Genomic DNA, 20357 nt, shown 5'->3' on the forward strand with positions numbered 1-20357 from the left:
GGGGGGGTTGGGATATACCATCTTGTCCCTGGCTGTTGGGGGGGGGGAGAGTGTATTTGGGACATACCACCTTACTCCCTACGGGGGGGGAAGATGGGGCGGGGGTTAACAAAATAAAAAATGAGGGTAATTTATTTCCTCTGCATAAAGCAGCGTGCACCCTGGGTTTCGCCCTTTGTTCCATCTGCGTTTAGTGTTGGTAGAGTGACCAGACAGCAAGTGTGAAAAATTGGGACCGGGGTGGGGGGGTAATAGGAGCCTATATAAGAAAAAGACCCAAAAATTGGGACTGTCTCTATTAAATTGGGACATCTGGTCACCCTAAGTATCGGTAATGGAGCATCCACGGTCCTGTGATCAAGGGAGTTCTTTGTTCTGGGGCTGGGTTTTATTGCGGGGAGGAGCGGCGAGAGGTTCAGCTGGGAGGAGTCTGACAGAACGTACCACCTGCCGCATTTGGGGGGTATTCGGGATATACCATAGTGCCACCGGTAGAAGGGCACAGATTTACAGTCGGAAGCTACCATTTTACATCTTCAGGCAGAAGGGTGCCTTTGGGATATACCATCTTATCCCCTTTAGCAGGGGGTTGCATTGTGGATTTACCATTTTGTTCCCTTGGAGTAGGGGAATTGCCTTGGGGATTTACCATTTTATCCCCTGGAGTAGCGGGGAGGGAGGTGGGCTTGCAGGAGCTACACTATCTTCATCGCTGGGAGGGGGGAGATTGCAGTGACGCTGGCACCTCCCACCTGCACTCCTTAGGTGGGGGGCCAAACCAAGGATGATGGGGGCTTATCCTTCTAACCACCAGTGACACCCCAGAGGGAGGGATCCCCTTGATAATTCCACCCCCCAATATAGGCCCCCTAGTTGTTGGCATGCCCCTATTTTTCATGTCTGTTTAGAGAAGGGAGGGATGACAGGAGGGGGGGTTGATTGCTCCCCAAACACACCTATCCCCCAGGTTTCTGTCCTCCACACCCGTGTGCTTCTCTTTAACCCTTCTGTGCCCTGACTGCAGAGCACCAGGCTGCTCGCTCTGCTTCACACTCTTCGGGGCTCACACAGTTGGGAATGGCAAGATGGAGAACATCACCCGCTGCTAGCAGGTGGGGGTGGGGGGGGGTGTCCCCCGGCCACCACCCCGACTAATAAAATATTGTCACTTCCGGAAACCCATCATGTGCCTGGACTTTCTGTGCTGCTTGAAGTCGGGGGAGGCTGGGCAAGGAGAGATGCTGCCACGTGGGGCCGCTGTGTTGTAGGGCGGAGTGGGGCTCAATAGGGAGCATCGTGCTGCAGGGAGTGGGGCGGGGGTCTCAGCATGGGATGCTGTGGTGCAAGGAGCAGGGCTCAGTAGGGGATGCCGTGCTGCAGGGAGCAAGGTGGGGGGCTCAGGAGGGGCGCTGTGGCGCAAGGAGTGGGGCAGGGCTCAGGAGGGGTGCTGTGGGGCAGGGAGTAGGTGGGGGTGCTCAGGAGGGGCGCTGTGGTGCAAGGAGGGGGGCAGGGCTCAGGATGGGCGCTGTGGTGCAGGGAGGGGCGGGGGGCTCAGCAGGGGGCGCCATGCTGCAAGGAGGGGGGCAGGGCTCAGGATGGGCGCTGTGGTGCAGGGAGGGGCGGGGGGCTCAGCAGGGCCGCCGTGCTGCAGGGTGCCTAGCTCGGCAGGGTGCACCGGGGGGCTCAGTAGGCTCGCTCACCTCTTGTTGGCCCAGTACAGCACTAGGGGGCGTTGTGCTGCTCAAGCTATTAGGGTTGTGTTGGATCCTAGGGGAAGGCGCTTTCTGCTGGGAGCCTGGAGTCCTGGGCTCAGCCTAAGGCCAGCAGGTCTTCAGTCCAGGAGCACCACAGCCCCAGTCACTGACATGGCCCTGCCCCTGCTCCTTAGGGCAGCCATGGCCTACTGCTGTCCTCGCAGAGGTTGCTGCCCAAGACGGACTCAGAGCCACCCCACATGCCACCTTTCAGATGGGATGTGCTTTGGAGCTTTGGGCCCCTTCCTCAGACTGTTACAATGCAGTGCTCTCAGAGAGCCGGGACAAAACTTGTGAGACCTAAGTCCCAACTCCCAGCCCCCCTGCTCTAACCCTCTAGAGCCCACTCCCCTGCCAGAGCCAGGATAGAACCAAGGAGTCTTGGCTCCCAGCTCCAACCCACTAGACCAGGGGTGGGCAAACTTTTTGGCCCGAGGGCCACATCTGGGAATGGAAATTGTACAGCAGGCCATGAATGCTGACAAAATTGGAGTTGGTGTGCAGGAGGAGGTGAGGACTTGGGTGGGGCTGAGGATAAGGGGTTGGGGGTGCAGGAGGGTGCTCTGGGCTGGGACTCAGGTGTTCGGAGGGCAGGAGGAGGATCGGGGTGGGGCAGGGGGTTGGGGCACAGGAGGGGGACAAGGGTGCAGGCTCTGGGGGGTGCTTACCTCAAGCAGCTCCCAGAAGCAGCAGCATGTCCCTCCGGCTCCTATGCAGAGGCACAGCCAGGTGGCTCTGTGCGCTGCCCCGTCTGCAGGTGCCACCCCTGCAGCTCCCATTGGCCATGGTTCCAGGCCAGTGGGAGCTGCGGGGGCAGCGCTTGGGTCGGGGGTAGCATGCAGAGCCCCCCGGCTGCCCCTATACATAGGAGCCGGTGGGGGGACATGCTGCTGCTTCCGGGAGACGCGTGGAGCAGGGCAAGCCCACGACCCTGCTCCCTGGCGGAAGCTCAAGGGCTGGATTAAAACGTCTGGAGGGCCGGATGCAGCCCCCGGGCCGTAGTTTGCCCACCCCTGCACTAGACCCCACTCCCCTCCCAGAGCAGGGGATATAACCCAAGAATCCTGAATTCAGCAGTCACAAATCTTGGTACTTATCCTGCCACTAGCCTCCCACGATCACCACCCTCTACTCTGATGTGTGATGAGTTTACAAGACCTCAACCCATTCCCGTTCACACAGCACCCTGGGTTTGGGGGTGGGGATCCAAGACCTCCCCTCCTCAGCTAACTGCAAACAGGCCTGTACCTGATCTGTGGCATGTTCTGTGCCAGGGTGAAAGGGCGGAGCCAGGGCCCTTCCCCTCTAGGGACAGCTGGTCCCACAGCGGGGCAATGGCTGACTCAGAGGGGTTGGGGAAGAGCAATGGGGTGTTCCCAGCGCTACTGGAGATGCTAACGACAGACTGGGGCATGAGAACCATTGTGGTGTGCAGGGGGAGGCTCCTCATGGGGGTGCCTCCCCACAGTGGTGCCACTCCCCCCCTAGGGTGACCAGATGTCCAAATTTTATAGGGACAGTCCTGATATTTGAAGCTTTTTCCTATATAGGCTCCTATTACCCCCCACTCCCATTCCGATTTTTCACACTTGCTATCTGGTCACCCTACCCGCCCCCCAAACCAGCCCGGCTCCCAAACACAGCTCCTTCCCCAGCCCACCCACTGAAGGAGGGACCCATTAACCCTTTGGGAGCTGCAGGGCTGGGGGCGGAGCCTGGCTGGGGTGGGCAGGACTCTGGACCTCCTGCCCCCTGGCTGCTTCTCAGCCCAGCATGGGGCTTCCCTTCCTGGCTCCGCCCAGCCAGGTGGGTATAAAGGGGTGGCCGGGCTCAGCTGGGGCTGGAGCCAGTTATTGCAGAAGTGAGCAGCAGGTGAGTGGGGCTAGAGCCGTGGCGTGGCTGCTGGGGGCAAAGCAATGGGTGAGGTGTGGGGAGATGAGCAGGGCTGGGAGCAGAGTAATGTGTGATGTGGGGGACTGGGGGGGGTGATTGGGGGGATGAGCTAGGGTAATGTGTGATGTGGGGGGCTGGGGTGGGGCTGATTGGGGGGATGAGGAGAAGGCAGGGGGATGAGCTAGGGTAATGGGTGAGGTGGGGGCTGGGTGATGGGGGGGATGAGCAGGGCTGGGAGCAGAGTAATGTGTGATGTGGGGGGCTGATTGGGGGGATGGGTGAGGTGGGGGGCTGGAGCTGGGCTGATTGGGGGATGAGAGGGCAGGGGGATAAGCTAGGGTAATGGGTGAGGTGGGGGGCTGGGGCTGACAGGTGGAGGTAAGGAAGCAGGTGTGTGGGGAACAGGTGGTGCTGATGAGTTGCTAGCAGGGGGATGTACTGGGTGTGGGGGGCTGTGGGGCATGTAACAGGTGTTAGTGGGCATGTGGGGCTGGGAGGATGCAGACCTCTCACTTCTAGGCTCTGGAAGTCCTCCACTGTGAGCCAGGACTCTTGGGTTCCCTCCTTGGCTCTGGGAGGGGAGGGGGGGATGATGGTTAGTGTGGGGAGGGGCTCTGGCTTGGGGGGGGGGTCTGAGTGTGCCTGGGAAGGGAATCTATAAAATGCTGGGGGGGTTGGAGAAATGTGGGGCAGCTGGAAAAACCTGCTGGGCTCCCCTGGGGCCAGAGGAATCTGGCTGGGTGAGTCCCTGGGGTGGGGCTGCAGTGACCTGTAAGTCCAGGACACACCCAGGACAGTGAAGTTGGGAGAGGATTGGGACCTCTCTGGCCACTTGAGGGGCTGTGACCCCCAGGCCAGTGCTATGCTGGGGGGTGGGGGTGCTATCCCAGACAGGCCTTGATGCCTCTGGCCCTCCCATCCCACTGGGTCTGGCCATACTCGGTGTGGCCGGTTCTGGACTCAATGCAGGACAGCCTTGGTTCTGGGGGGGCTTCTGGGCCTGTTGGGGGATGAGGGGGAACAGAACTCCAGGCTCACTTTGAGGTGGGGGCCTTGCATTTGCATAAATTAGCAGCATATATTAGCCTGCCAATCCAGAGGCTCACCCTGCAGGATTGGGGGGGCACTTGATCTCTAAACCCTCTTGTCTGTTGCAGGGTCTGAGCTGGCAGAGCCCCCCAAAAGCAGAACATGGTGGAAAAAGGAAACCCCTTCATTGTGGGGGTGCTGATTCTGGGGAACATCATCATCCTGGTGAGGAGGTTTGGGGGGCTGCTAGACTGAGGGGAGTGGGTATGTCTGGGGGGATCTGGAGGTTGGGGTGTTGGCTGCTCTGGGAAGGGGGCAAGGCTATTTGGGGGGACCTGGGGATTTGAATTTCATGGGGACCCCCACACAGCTGGCTGGGTTGGCACTGTATGCCATGGGGGATGCTGGGGCTGGGCCAGACTTGGGGTCCCAGGGAGATCACACCCCTCCCCTAAACCCCTGCCCCATAGATGTGTGGCCTGAGTGCTGGGAGGTGGCTGCATGGGGGTGGGGTTTGGGGCCTGGGGCTCACCCTCCACCCTGCCCCCAGATCTGCAGTGTAGGGATGGGGTTCAGGGTCCCAGGGCTCACTTCCAAATCCAGCCCCCCAGATGTGCAGCATATGGGTGTGGTTGGGGGGGGGCTGGGGTTTAGGGTCCTGGGGTTCACCCCCTACCTCAGATGTGTGGCATTGGGATGGGGTTTGGGGTCCCAGGGCTCAACCCAAACCCTGCCCCCAGATGTGTGGCATCGCGCTCTATGCGGAGACAGTTTGGGTCACGGCCGACCAGTACAAGGTTTACCCCATCCTGGGAGTGTCGGGCAAGGATGACGTCTACGCGGGTGCCTGGATCGCCATCTTCTGCGGCTTCGCCTTCTTCTGCCTTGGCGTCTTCGGCATCGTGGCCCTGGCCCGGGGCAGCCGCCTGCAGCTCATGCTGGTGCCTGTGGGGGGGGGGGGTGCTGTGGGGGGGGGGAGAGCTGTACAGAGGGGTGCTGTGGGGCAGGCGGTGGGGGGAGGGAAAGCTGTATGGGGGGCATTGTGGAGCAAGAGGTGGCTGCTGGGGGGGCACTGGCGGGTAGGAGGGTTGTGCTGTGGGGCAAGCGGCTGATGTTTAGCCCTGACTGGGGGAGAGACCTAAAGGGGGTGGGGGTTGGGGAGAGGAGGGTCCTGGCGACAGGGAGGGGGGAATCAATGAGGCATCCTGGCCATGGGGGGCTCAGGGGTTCATGCCCCACATGAGCCCCCACAGCAGGGTCTCACAAGCTCTTATTCTCTCTTCCTCCCCCCTCCCCCCCCAAGTACCTGGTACTGATGCTGATTGTCTACATCTTCGAATGCGCCTCCTGCATCACCTCCTACACCCACCGTGACTTTGTGAGTGTGGCATCTGGACGCTGGGGTTCCCTGTGGCGGGGCTAGTGGGTAGAGCTGGGGGACTGGGGAACCAGGATGTCTGGGTTCTATCCTGGCTCTGGGAGGGCAGAGGTGCTGGGGGGGGAAGAGACTGGAAGTCAGGATGCCTAGGCTGGGGGGGACAGGCTGGGGGATGGGCCCATGAGGGTTTCAGCCTGGCCCTGCCCCCATGGGTCCCTCCTGCCCCCCCAGGTGGTCTCCAATCACAGGATGGTCACCAAGCAGATGCTGACGTTCTACGCGGCCCCCACAGCCCAAGGCCGGGAGCTGACCCGCATGTGGGACCGGATCATGATGGAGGTGAGTCTGCCCCACCTTGGGACCCCACCCCTGGCAGGCAGCCAGCCCCTGGCCAACCCCCTGCAGCCTCCCTTTGGCTGCTGTGAGCCCGTTTCCATGGTGACCCCCTGCAGTGTGGCACCCACTGAAAGGACTGGACCCCTTGCTGGATGCCCAGGGCAGCCTCCCGCCTGCAGGGTATGCTGCCTGGCTGGGCTCACTTGCTCCGGGTCCCCTCTTTTTCTCTCCTCCTCTCTTCTCCCAACCCCCCCCCCCCCCCCCCGGGGAGCAGGCATGGCCCAGCCAGGGGGTGCTACAGGTGTCCAGTTCTCGACTGTCAGAAGGCCCAGTTGAAAAGGGATCCTGGCGGCTCCAGTTGGGGATCCTGACTAAGCCGTTACAAGTCCAGTTGGTGGGGCTAAGGCAGGCTCCCTGGCTCTGTGGGGCTCCCAGAAGCAGTGGCATGTCCCCATCCAGCTCCTACGCATGGGGCAGCCAGGGGGCTCTGCACAGTGCCCCCGCCCCAAGCCCCGGCTCTGCAACTCCCATTGGCCAGGAACCACGGTCAATGGGAGCTGCAGGGGCAGTGCCTGTGGACGGGGAAGCACACAGCGCCACCTGGCCACGCCTCCACGTAGGAGCCGGAGCGGGGATGTGCTGCTGCTTCCGGGAGTTGCCTAAGGTAAGCGTCACCCGGAGCCTGCACCCCGATAGCTTCCTGTGCCCCTGCCCCAGCCCTGATCCCTGTCCTACCCTCCAAACCCCTCATTTCTGGCCCCACCCCAGAACCTGCACCCCCAGCCAAGAGCCCTCCTGCACCCCAAACCCCTCATCCCTGAGCCAGCCCAGTGAAAGTGAGGGTGGGGAGAGGTGGGGCTTCGGGGGAGGAGTGGGTCGGGGTGTTCGGTTTTGTGGGAGTAGAAAGTTGGCAACCCTGGCTGGGAGGCTGGCGGGGGGTGTTCTGATTGGTTGATGCCCACCCCAGGGATGAAAACCTTGGCTAGGAGAGCTAGATTAACCCTTTCTTGTCCCTTTGCGGCAGATGGGGGAGGGGGCCTGATCCTGGGGGGGGGGGGGGCTGTGCTCAGCTTTGTCCCCCCTATATTCATGGTGGGCTCTGAGGGTCAGGGCTGTCTGGTGGGGTGGAGGGGAGCCTGGCAGAGAAGGGTCTGGGAGGGGGACCAGGCACACTGGGCCATGTTATCCATCTCTTCTCTTCTCTTCCCCCCCCCCCCCCCTCCCCACTCCCCCAGCAACAGTGCTGCGGCGCGACAGGCCCCCTGGACTGGGTGAACCATACGTCCACCTTCCGCTCCTTCTACCCCGAGGGGCTGGCGCCGTGGCCCTTCCTCTGCTGCAAGCGCAATGCCAACTTTGTCATCCTCAGCCCGGAGGGCTGCCGTGTGGGGCACGTGGATTATATCAACACCAAGGTAAGGAGTGCTCCTCAGCCCTGATCCACAGCCCCCTGCTAGCCCAGCCCTGGGCTCCCCCAGCTCTGCTGGTGCCTCACTCCTGACCTGCAGCCCCTGCTAACCCAGCCCTGGGCTCCCCCCAGCTCTGCCAGTGCCCCTCACTCCCGACCTGCAGCACCCAACTACTTAGCTCTGCCTTAGTCCTGGCTCCCAGCCCCTCCTTGATGCCCATCTGGGGGACTCACAGCATCTGTCTCCCTAGGGCTGCTTTGAGCACATTGAGAATGCCGTCAACAGCTACACCTGGGGCATCTCCTGGTTCGGATTCGCCATCCTCATGTTCACGGTGGGTCTGGGCTCCAACTGGGGGTGGGGGGGAGTGTGCATGTGGGGGGGGGGCAGTGGGAATGAGGGATCCTGCCTGGGGGGGAGGTTCTGAATCCTCTTCAGCGGGTGGGATACCAGGGCAGATGGGCCTGGGGGGGAGAAGGGGTTGGCAGGCGGGATACCAGGGCAGATGGGCCTGGGGGGGGAGAAGGGGTTGGCAGGTGGGATACCAGGGCAGATGGGCCACCGGCCCACCTAGCTCGGTGGCCCATGATCTGAGGGTCTCTTTCTCCCTGCAGTGCCCAGTGATGCTCTTGGCCATGTACCACTACACCACGCTGTGACACCCTCCCCCAACACACACACATTCCCTGCACTGCTGTGGGGCAGGGCTCCCTTGACCCACCACCTGCAGAGTCAGTGAGGGGAGGAAGCCAGCCAGCCCCACCCCCAGCCTATGTCTCAGAGCTGGAGAGACCAGCCTGGTGACCGCCTACAACCCCCTCAGCCCTGCTCCTGACACCGTCGTGCTGGCTGTGGGGGGACAGCACCTCAGGGGGAGCTGATCACTGTGTAAAACACCCCCTGCGACCTCTGACCTTTTAAAATGTCTCCATTAAACACCCTGAGAACCCATCTTGGTCTGTGTGATTGGGGGTGGGGTGGAAATGCTGGGGGGAGGTTGTTAATGTCCCCTGGCCTCTAACAGCTGGGTGCTGGTGTTTGGTTCATGGGTGGGGAAGTCCCCTCCCCTGGCAGCAGGGGCCCTGCCCCTTTGGATGGGAACATCTGCTTTCTCTACTGTTAGGCAGGTTAGGGGGGAGGTGGGCTTTACATCCCCTTCCTGCTTGGCTGTCCTCAGCTGGGCTGTGAATTTTTCAGCAACACCTTGGGCCTCCTTTGCTGCTGGGGTGGCCTCCATCCCCTTCTCTGGGGCAAGGCTGGGCCTGCCCCTCACCCTTACAGCTGGGCTGGGGTATTTGCGTGCACCCCCCACCCCCTCCAGGGGCAGAGCTGGTAGTTGTGGGCAGCAAGATGTCGGGGCTGCTGCCCCCTGCCTGCCTTGTGCCAGGGGTGTCCCTTTGCTGGAGAGGGCTGGCCTAGAAGTTCTGGCTCCCCCAGGCTCCCTTTTCTGCCCCACCACTGCTGCTCATTTGCCCCATGTGCTGTGGGGTGCTACCCAGGAGGGCCTCAACCCCTCTTGGGAAGGTGGATGGGAGCAGCTGAGACTCCTCTGCCAGGGCCTGGTGGGCAGCGTCTGAACTGTTTGGCTGCCATTGGAATAAAGGGTGTCAGGGCAATTTAGCTACAGCATGTGCAGGGGCCCAGGGTTTCCTCTAGCTGCTGGAAAGGGGGGTTAAGCAGGGTGAGGCCCCCTAGCAGAGGTGGCTGCTAGTTACGGGGTGATAGCTACAGCATGGGCTGCAGCCTCCCACTTCCCAGCCAAGTTCTTTAAACACCCCCTGATGCGGTGTGACCCCCAGGGCTGGTAGGGGTGGGTGGGGTGAGCTGGGGCCTGGTCTGTTCCCTGTCAGCCTGCAGGGGATCAGTTGCCAGGGGGCTGAAATACACTCCCCTCTCCCTGCATGCAGCTTGTAGGAGGGCATAGCGGGCTCAGGACCTCCCCCAGGACAGTGTTTAAATAGATATTACCTAATTCCTGTCCCAAAGATTGGGGGCGGGGGGGTGGTCAGCACCCCTTGCCCTAGAGGCAGGCCCCTGCCTTGCAGGGCAGAGCCAGCTAGAGCTGGGAATTAACATAGGGCTGCAGCCCCAGGCTACAGTTTGGGGGGCACCTCCCCTGGCGCTCAGCGATGATCCCTAGAGAGCAGTGCAGGGTGAGAGCGTGTGGTGCTGCAGGGAGCGGGAATTGACATAAGCCACAGAACCACTGCGTGTAGCTGGTTGCCCTGCCCCAGAGGTGGCTGCATCTCAGCAGTGGGAGAGCTGTCACCGTGTGGTGGTATGTGTGGCTGTTCCCCAGCTGTCCTGCCCCAGAGGTGGCTGTATCTCAGGGATCCAGAGACCCTTCTCTCTCTGTCTGCACTGCCCTCTACTACTTCTGGGTGCAGTTTGAAGTGCTAGCAGCTGATCTCCTGCCCCTGGTCCAGTAACAGGAAAGATTCTGTTGTGAGACTGTGGAAAAGTCAGGGCTAGGCCCCAGGAGTCCTGGCTCCCTGCCTGCCCCACCCCTGCTCTAACTCACTAGACCCCACTCCCCCTCCTGGAGCCAGTGCCAGACTCCCAACCCGCTCTGTCAGTGGGACCCCTGCCCCTTTGTGCAGTTTGGGATGCTGGCTGGGGCAGTGTGAGGGAAGTGCTCAGTATCAGACCCCGGAGCCCTGGTTTTCATAGAATCAGTGTGACGGGTTGGATCAAACCCCACCCCCCCTTGGGAGCTGCCACCTGATGTTCCAAGACTACTTCTGCCCCTGCCCTGCCTTTTTTTGAGCCAGACTTGCCAGCCTGCTGCAAACCCAGACCCAGGTCTGAATCTCATCCCCTAACAGCTTGACTGAAAGCAGCTAACAGAGGTGTTCTTGTCTTTAACACTCAGATGCCCAACTCCCAATGGGGTTTAACCCCAAATAAATCTGTTTTTTTTTTTTTTTTTTTTTTTTTATATACAGGGTAAACTCATAAATTGTTCGCCCTCTATAACACTGATAGAGAGATATACACAGCTGTTTGCCTACCCAGGTATTAACACATACTCTGGGTTAATAAGTAAAAAGTGATTTTATTAAATACAGAAAGTAGGATTTAAGTGGTTCCAAGTAGTGACAGACAGAAGAAAGTGAATTACTAAGTAAAATAAAATAAAACATGCAAATCTGTCTAATACAGTAAGAAACTGAATACAGCTAAGATCCTCACCAGTTCCAGAATACTTTATTTTACAGAAAGAACAGGACTAACAAATTTATTAGAGCATAAGCTTTCGTGGGCTACAGCATATGCATATGCATCCGAAGAAGTGGGCTGTAGCCCACGAAAGCTTATGCTCTAATAAATTTGTTAGTCTTTAAGGTGCCACAAGTACTCCTGTTCTTTTTGCGGATACAGACTAACACGGCTGCTACTCTGAATCCTTTTACAGACTAATCTCCTTTTAGTTTGGGTCCAGCAATCACTCACGCCCCTTGCAGTCACTGTCCTTTGTTCCAGTTGTTTTTAGGTATCTTTGGGGGTGGGGAGGCTCTCTCTTTAGCCAGCTGAAGACAAAATGGAGGGGTCTCCCCTGGGCTTAAATAGACTTTCTCTTGTGGGTGGACACCCCCTCCTCTCTTTTATGCAAAGTCCAGCTACAAAATGGAGTTTTGGAGTCACCTGGGCAAGTCACATGTCCATGCATGACTGAGTTCCTTACCAGCCAAGCCACAAGTTCATTGTTGGCTTAAATGTTTCTTGATGGGGCACTTACTGAAAATAGTTTTTTCTCAGGAAACTGACCAACTGCTTCACTACAGCCTACTTAGAATCAAACAAGTATGCAGCCAATATTCATAACTTCAAATACAAAAATGATAAATGCATACAAATAGGATTAATAGATGTAGTAGATTATGACCTTTACAGAGATATGTTACCTGGTATATGGAGCATATAGTTTTATTTTTATATATATATATATATACACACACACATATACACACAAGCATATTTCCATAAAGCCTTATGCGTGGCACCATCACACATAGAATATCAGGGTTAGAAGGGACCTCAGGAGGTCATCTAGTCCAACCCCCTGCTCAAAGCAGGACCAATTCCCAACTAAATCATCCCAGCCAGGGCTTTGTCAAGCCTGACCTTAAAAACCTCTAAGGAAGGAGATTCCACCACCTCCCTAGGTAACCCATTCCAGTGCTTCACCACCCTCCTGGTGAAAAAGTTTTTCCTAATATCCAACCTAAACCGCCCCCACTGCAACTTGAGACCATTACTCCTTGTTCTGTCATCTGCTACCACTGAGAACAGTCTAGATCCATCCTCTTTGGAACCCCCTTTCAGGTAGTTGAAAGCAGCTATCAAATCCCCCCTCATTCTTCTCTTTTGCAGACTAAACAATCCCAGTTCCCTCAGCCGCTCCTCATAATTCATGTGCTCCAGCCCCCTAATCATTTTTGTTGCCCTCCGCTGGACTCTTTCCAATTTTTCCACATCCTTCTTGTAGTGTGGGGCCCAAAACTGGACACAGTGCTCCAGATGAGGCCACACCAATGTTGTAAAGAGGGGAATGTTCACATCCCTCGAGGGAGGCGGTGGTGGCTGGGGAGTATGGGCCAGCCCCCCACCCCGTGCAGCGGGTGTGTGTGTGCAGGCCTCCTGCCTCAGCAGCGGGAGTGGCATGACATCCAGCCCCAAAGCTCCAAACCCCAGACAAGGCAGGGTTCTGCCTGGTACCCTACTTGTCAAACAGGAGTCACAGCTCTCACCCGCCTGACTCCAGCCCAGCCTTGGCAGGGAGTGGGGTCTAGTGGTTAGAGCACAGGGGTGTGTGCTGGGAACCAGGACTCCTGGGTTCTGTCTTGGCTGAGAGGGGAGTGGAATCTGGTGGATTAGAGCAGGGAGGGGATGGGAGCCAGGACTCCTGGGTTGTGTCTCTGGCTCAGGGAGGGGAGTGGAGTGGAGTCTGGTGGTTAGAGCAGGGGGTGGGGAGGTAGGAAGCCAGGACTCTTGGGCTCTGTAAAGAATGTCTCCTGACAGTGGGTGTCTGACCTGGCCAGGTTCCCCTCTGGCCTCGCTCGCAATAAAAGACCCAGCACCTGGGTGTGGAGCAGGGGGCCCCTCCCTGCCCTGGGACCCACGGAGCCGCCCATCCAGACAAGCTGGTCCAACCGGCTTCACTCCCTGCCCTGCCAGAGCCAGCTGCAGCCAGGGCCCCCGCCCCAGGGCCCCTGCAATGGAGATGGGGGCAGTACTGGGGGGGGGGGGGGGGGGGGGGGCGGAGCTGGGTCTCACAGCTGCTCTTATCACGCTGCCCTCTAGTGGTGAGAGCTGTTCCTTCCCCCCCCCCCCCAGCCCACTGAGGGGATTGTGTGGCCCTGCAGCCTCGGCCCCACCAAGGGCGCTGGGCTCATACCCGGCATTTGCTGCATCCTCGCCCTCTCCCAGCGATGGATGCAGGCTCGCTGCAGCCCCAGGCAACCTTGGGCCCAACTGCTATGGCTAGGAGCTTTTGCAGCCTGTGAATGCTGAGGCTCTGCGGGATGTGGTGGCCCCAATGGAGCCCTGTGGCCCTGACTGCCCCCGTGCCTCAGTTTCCCAAGTTGCAGCATGGGGGTCACACATCCATCACAGGAGGGGGCTAGCACAGCCATGGCCAAGGGGGCCATGTGTACAAGGGCTCCAGGACAGTCACTAGCTAAGCTCCCTGTAAAATTAATGTAAAATGAACGTTTCCAGGCCTCAGGGCGACAGTGCCACAAACAGCTGCTTGGGATCAGTCTCAGCAACGCTGCCGGAGTCTGTCGAGAGCCTGCGCCCAGTGCTGGGCGAGGGCGAGTGTGACGTTGCACCCTACAAGGCTTGATGGAAATATGCTTATGAATGTAAATATGACATAACTGGAATATGTTTATGCTACATATGCCATGTAACATATCTCTGCAAAGGTTATGATCTACTGAATCTATTCCTCCTATTTGTAGGCATGTATCATTTTTGTGTTCGAAGTTATGAATATTGGCTGGGTACTTGCTTGATTTCTAAGTAGCCTTAGTAAAGCATTTGGTCAGCTTCTTGAGAAAGGAGTATGCAAATGAAGTGCCCAATCAAGAAACACTTAACGAACAATGGATCTTGGAAGGCTCCAATCCGCATAAGTCTAGTTGAGGACGTTCAAAGTAGCATGTGAACCAGGGCTCCCACCTTGTTCCACCACCTAGCTAGCAATGCAGCATGTGGGGAAACTGATGCACGCACGGGCTTCATACCAAATATTAGAGCAAATGCCCCTGCTCTCAGAGCAGCCTCTTTGAGCCCGACCTGAGCAAAGGTCACTTCAGCCAGTGGCAGGGGGACGATCAGCTGTGCCCCCTCCCGCCCCCCCGTGACAAGGCAGCTGCTATAACTGTCCCATGCCCATTAAGGTGACTCCGTTTTGTATCCTGGAGGGCTGGGCTGGCAGCGCAGGAACCTGGCATCAGCCCCGTTCAGCTGCTGCAGCTGCGGCAGAGGAGAGTGGCTGGCAGCACCATCCCCGGTCTGCTGCAGCTCTCAGAGCCCCCGGCAGCACGGCTCTGCTCCTGGGGAAGCCGGTTCTTGCTCTGGTTCACACTCTGGAGTCTGCACCACGCCCAGCCCCGAGGCGGCTGTGAACACCAGGACGGGCGTAGCAGAGTCAGGGGGTGTCAGAACGGGGCCTGGCTTGAGCCCCTGGCACTGCTCGGGCCAGAGCGCCCTGTCCTGCTCCCATGGGCACACACCTCCAGGAGCGCCCCGCCAGCCCAAGAGAGGCCAGGCTCTGATAATCTCCACCTTGGCTGGCTCTGCTGCCCATCTTGTGATCCAGGTCTGACACCTTGGCCATCCCACGTTACACATCTCTGCCCAGCCCCCTCTTCAGCCAGGACAGTTCCTCCCAGGCTGGCTAAGGTACAGCTAGGGTCAGTGTATGCCCAGGCCAAGTCCTCCCTCCCCCTCAGTGACCAGCCCGCCTGGCACTGGCAGGTGCCCCCAGAAGGCCAAAAGGGAGAGCCAGGAACTCACTGAGCCCAACTGGGGTGGTGAAGGCAGATTTCAGCCAGGTGGCTGGAGCCAAGGGCACCGGCCAGTGGCCCGTGGTGAGGTCCAGGTTGGTAAGGAAACAGGGCCCCCAGCTTGTCTGGAATCTCGTCCGTCCCAGGCATGGGGCAGGTGTCGGACACGGTGATGGCCCTGAGCTGCCGCTAGTCCACACCGGATCTGACTGACCCTTCTTTGGGGACCAGCACCACGGGAGAGGCCCAGGGGCTAGTAGACGCTGGATCACCCCTAGGACCAGCATGTCCCTGACCTCTCTCTCCAGGGCCTGGGCTGTGTTCCCAGTGACTCTGAATGGGGAACACCTGATGGGAGGGTTGGCTCCTGTGTCCACCCTCTGGACAGCCAGGTTAGTGAGCCCAGGCCAGCTGGAGAACAGCGGCTGGTAGGAACGCAGCACCTCTCTGATCTCTGCCAGCCAGGCAGGGGTTAGCTGGGCAGAGAGGGGAATTGATTCCAGCGGGCAGCTGGCTCCTGGCGCAGCCCTGAGACCCACCAGGGTGTCTTCCCCCTTCTCCCACTGCCCACACACAACCAGCACCAACCTCTCCCTGTCCCAGTACAGCTTCATCATGTGGACATGGCACACTCGGAGGCTGTAGGCCCGTTTGGACAGCGCCACCAGGTAGTTCACCTCATTCAGTTCTGTGATGACCTTAAAGGGCCCATCTCAGGCAGCTTGTAGCTTATTCTGCCGCACTGGGCTGAGAACCATCCCCTGGTCCCTGGTGCCATAGGAGCGAACACACGCTGTGTGGTCATACCAGATGGGCTGCCTCCCTTGGGCCCGGGCTAGGTTCTCCCTGGCCCAGCCCATGACCTCAGTGAGCCTTTCCTGAAAGGTCAGTACATACTCCACCACTGATTCTCCACCCTCCCATTCGTCCCTCACCAAGCCCAGGGGTCCCCTCACTCTCCCCCAGTAGAGCAACTCAACAGGAACTCTGTGGATTCCTCAGGAACTTCCTGGTGTGCAAACAGCAGGTGGGGCAGGTATCTGTCCCAGTCCTGCAGATGCTGGGCCATAAAAGTCCTCAGGATCAGCTTCAGGGTCTCATTAAACCTCTCCACCAGCCCGTTGGCCTGAGGGGGATGTGCCAGACCCCACATTTCCCCCACAGCCCCAGAGCAGGGTTGGCAGGAAATTGGACCCCTAGTCTGTAAGGACCTCCCGGGGGAAACCCACTCTGCTGAAGATGGTCAGCAGCGCATCTGTCACGTGTCTGCTTCGCTGGAGGACAGAGCCACCGCCGATGGGTGGTGAAATCTACTGCCACCAGAATGTATTTCTTCCTGGCCCGAGTCGGCATGCTGAGGGGCCCCACTATGTCCACAGCCACCTTCTGAACAGGTCCCTCTGTGATGGGCAGGGGTCTCCAGGCTGCTTTACCTTATCCTGGCCCTTCCCCACCCTTTGGCAGGGGTCATAGGCCCTGCAGTGCTGCCTGGCTGTGTCACGTTCTGCAGCAGCCTCTGCCGGGTGTGCTGGATTCCGGATGTCCTGTCAAAGGCCCTGTACAATAGCCAGTGGTGGCACTTCTGGGGGACTCCCAGCTGCCTCCTGATCCCCCCCAGTTCAGTTTTTCCCAGGGAACCTGCTCCAGGAATCCCTTCTCCCCCAGGAATCCGGCCCTGCTGGCCTCCTTCAGGGGTCCTGCCGCACTGCAGCCAGCCAGGGCCCTCAGCTCCTCCAAGCGGGGATCCTGCTGCAGCTCCGGCTGAAATTCGGCTGCTGGGGTAGCGTGTGGGAGTCCCTCCTCGCTGGGCTGGGGTCAGGGCCCTCACTGGCTGTGTCTTGGTTTCCCCACCTTAGGACAAAGCCTTGAGCTCAGCCTTGTTAAGCCCGGTAGATCCCTTCCTCTGGCCCCAAGGCGGGGTGGCCGTCTCTGGCTCTAGCTCCAGGAAGGACCAGGGTGCTCTGGACATCACCCGGCCAGGCCATCAGATCAGTCCCCATCAGCCCCGCCTGCACCCCAACCTCTTTGGGCCCCTCCTTGGCCCCACCATCTCAGACCCTCACTACAGGCACCATAACCAGGGGCCACACACCCCCCCCCCGCCCCCAGAGTGAGGTATCATTGGGTACTAACTGGGCCAAGTCCACCACCTGGGGCCAGGCCAGCATCCCCTCAGCGCCCGTGGCCTGGTACCCCAGGACCGTCCTCCCTTCCAACTCAAGGGGGGGGGGTGTAGTGATTGCTCCCTGTGCCCACCCTGTAAATTGAGTGCTCCCGGCCGCCCCCAGTGCGCAGCCAGCTGCACCCGCCTGGGAAACTGGTGCCCCCACTCTGGCTGGGCTCCCCCCCAGTTAACCCTTCTGCTTGGCCACTAGTTCTTTACCCTTTGGGCACCGTGCCCACTTGGGCCCTGTTTGCCCGTAGTAATTACGGCTCAGGTCTTGGCGGTCTGCCCCCAGTGGCCATCACCCCTGATTTGGATTTGCCTGACTCCCACTTCTGGGGTGCCCCTGGGTGAGCCCCCCCGCCCTAGGCCAGTCCCCTTCAGGTGTCTTTTCATACCCAGCCCTACTGTCCGCAAACGCAGCTGCCCGCCTGCCTGCCCTATGCAGATCCTTGGGCTTCAGGCTCCCTAACCCCATTGTCAGGGCCCGAGGCCAGATCTCACCCAGCTGCACCAACCCAGCCAGGTGCACACCTCCTCCGGCCTAGCAAGACCTGCACCCTTGCCCCATTTGCAGCCTGGGTCATATCACAGGCCTGCCCCACAGCAAAGAGCTAGGTGTCTATAGTCCTCCCCCCCCGGTATCTAGGTTCCCTACGGAAGTGGCCTTTCCCAACTTTCCCCTCGGTGGGTCCCCCTGCCTCTCCGCGTCTCCATTTCCAGTTTATGCTTCCAGATTCTCCCGCGCCTCCAGCTCCGCTCTCAACTCCAGTGCAGGACAGCCAGGGCGTGAAGCACTGAACGGGGTCAGGGGATGTCCAACTGCTGCCTCTGCTGTTCCTGGAGCCTTGTGACCCCCCACTTGGGCCTGGAATCTGCTTCTCGGAGCGATCACCCTTCTCGTGCAATCGGCTGCACTTTGCTGAGCCTCCCCCTTACTCCAGCCAGCTGGGGGCGCTGGCTACAGGCCATTTCCTGCTGCCAGTCCCTTCAGCATCCATCCAGCCACTGCTGCCTGCGACCGCCTGTCACAGCTCCGCAGGCCTGGTGCCCTGGGGGTGGGCATCCGCACGCCAGCCCCCCTTATGGTCTCACTCTGCCACCAGGGGAAGCCACTTGGCGTCTCCGTCCCCTGGGACTGAACCTTGGGGCCTCCAGCTGCCTGCTCCCCACCAGGGGCTCCTTCCAGCGAGTCCGTCTGTGGGACCCCAAGGGAGATGTGTACCCAGCCGAGTGTCCATCACACTGGGGCTGTGCAGCGAGGCACCCACCTTGTCCCACCACCTAGTTAGCAATGCAGCATATGGGGAAACTGAATGCCCACTCCATCACACTCAGCCCCACTCTAACCCTGTAGACCCCACTCCTCTCCCGGAGCTGGGGATAGAACTCAGGAGTCCTGGCTTACAGCCCCCACCCCCAAATTGAAGAACATAAGAACGGCCAGACTGAAGGTCCATCCAGCCCAGTAGCCTGTCTTCCGACAGTGGCCAATGCCAGGTGCCCCAGAGGGAATGACCAGAACAGGTAATCAAGTGATCCATTCCCTGTCGCCCATTCCCAGCTTCTGGCAAACAGAGGCTAGGGACACCATCCCTGCCCATCCTAATAGCCATTGATGGACCTAGCCTCCATGGACTTATCTAGTTCTTTTCTGAACCCTGTTGTGGTCTTGGCCTTCACACCATCCTCTGGCAAGGAGTGCCACAGGTTGACTAGGTGTTGTGTGAAGACGTCCTTCCTTTGGTTTGCTTTAAACCTGCTGCCTATTAATTGCATTGGGTGACTCCTAGTTCTTGTGTTCTGAGAAGGAAGAACTACATGGGCAACTTGGGTTTTTTTTGTCTTTATTAGTTAATGGGGTTGGTTTAAACCATTTAGTACAGAATGGGGGGAGGGCAGGATCTTCAACAAATACACTCACCAGGGGAACAGTCACAGCAGCACCCCAGGGCCCTGCAGTGGGGATGGGGCTGAATTAGGTGAACCAGGATTAGCCCTTCCCCCCCCCCCAATCTGTGGGTCTTTGGCTGGGGATGGGTTATAGGATTAGGGTATTGGGGGAGGTCAGCACTCCCAGGGCAACCCCACCCACACTAGGCCCAGCTGGTCACAGCACCACCCCTTTATCACGGGGGTGGGGGTACAGGGTATGGGGGGGTCAAAGGTCATAACTCCCAGGGGACCCCCAAAGTCACAATGGGAGTTAGTGCAATCAAGTCAGTCAGATGCTGCCCACCACCAGCAATTGCCGCTCTCAGCCACTGGGTCAGCAGGGGGTGCCCCCGACACCTTCAGCTACCCCATAACATACCCCACACACACTGCGGTACTGCCACAACCAGACTACTACAGCCACAGCCACACAACACAACCAAGCACCCACCATCACACCCCCCCAAGCAGGGCTCAGCTCCTCCAGCAGGGGGCAGCAGGCACACCCCCACACCCCTAGTCTAGCCAGATATGTACACGCCCCCCCAGCTCATGCTGACCAGGGAGGCCAGACAGGCAGGCTGGGGAGGGATTTTTTTCCTTAAGCCTCCCTCCACTACCCTTGGTGCCCCCCCCCCCCCTCGCTGGGGGATCCCATCTCAGGGTGGGGGTGTTTTAATTGGGTTAATGAAGGGTTAAAACGTTAGAAATCTTTCTCAGCTTTAAAAGCTTTATAGAACAGCCCCCCTGCCCCCCCACAGGGGGGCAGGGAGGGTCCCCCATTACCAGGGCTGGCAGTGGGGCAAGACCCCAATAGTTTTATGCCCCACACTGGCCCCCTGGGGGGGGTGGAGTCAGTTAGTGATGCCATTCATGGTTCTGCTGACATCACCCGTGCCCCCTCCCTATGTCACACTGAGGCGGTCGCTGAGCATCAGCAGGTGGAGGCCTAGCCAAGGTGGGCAATGATGTCATACTGGGTGTGATGGTGATTGCAGCCCAGTGATAGCATATGGGATGTGATGTCTCTGAGGGGCCCCGAGGTCATTGGAGAGCAGCTGTTACATCATTGGGGAGCAGCAATGCAATTGGGCTGCCGTCACATCGGGTGTTCATCCCACCATTGATGGCCCTGTAGCGATGTCACTGTACCAGTCCTGTTGCCATTGGTGGCCTCATTGTGATGTCACTGTGCCCATCCTCCTGCCATTCATGATCCCACTGTGATATCACTCCAGCCCTGCAGCAGCTCAGGCGTGTCATACAGACCTTGGATGACGTTATTGGGGCCTCACATGATGTCACAGCCCGACTGTCTCAGCAATGGTCCCCAGCCAATGCTCAGATCCTGCACCCAGGGGTGTGTGTCAGCACTTGGGGAGCTCAACACAGGTCCTCCAGCCCCCCACCCAGGGTCCCTCGTGGTCCAGCCCGGGCCCCCCC

General features: G+C 59.2%; 1 protein-coding gene across 1 annotated transcript; it reads left to right on the forward strand.

The window, feature by feature from the left end:
- Positions 1 to 4838: 4838 nt before the first annotated feature.
- On the forward strand, positions 4839 to 8458 carry UPK1A (uroplakin 1A). Its single transcript, XM_065420483.1, has 7 exons — positions 4839 to 4901; positions 5417 to 5617; positions 5980 to 6054; positions 6286 to 6393; positions 7626 to 7805; positions 8050 to 8133; positions 8414 to 8458. Exons 1-7 carry the CDS (start codon positions 4839 to 4841, stop codon positions 8456 to 8458), a joined length of 756 nt encoding a protein of 251 aa, XP_065276555.1.
- Positions 8459 to 20357: the final 11899 nt, after the last annotated feature.

This window comes from Emys orbicularis, chromosome 20 (assembly GCF_028017835.1).
Source record: "Emys orbicularis isolate rEmyOrb1 chromosome 20, rEmyOrb1.hap1, whole genome shotgun sequence".
Lineage (NCBI taxonomy): Eukaryota > Metazoa > Chordata > Testudines > Emydidae > Emys > Emys orbicularis.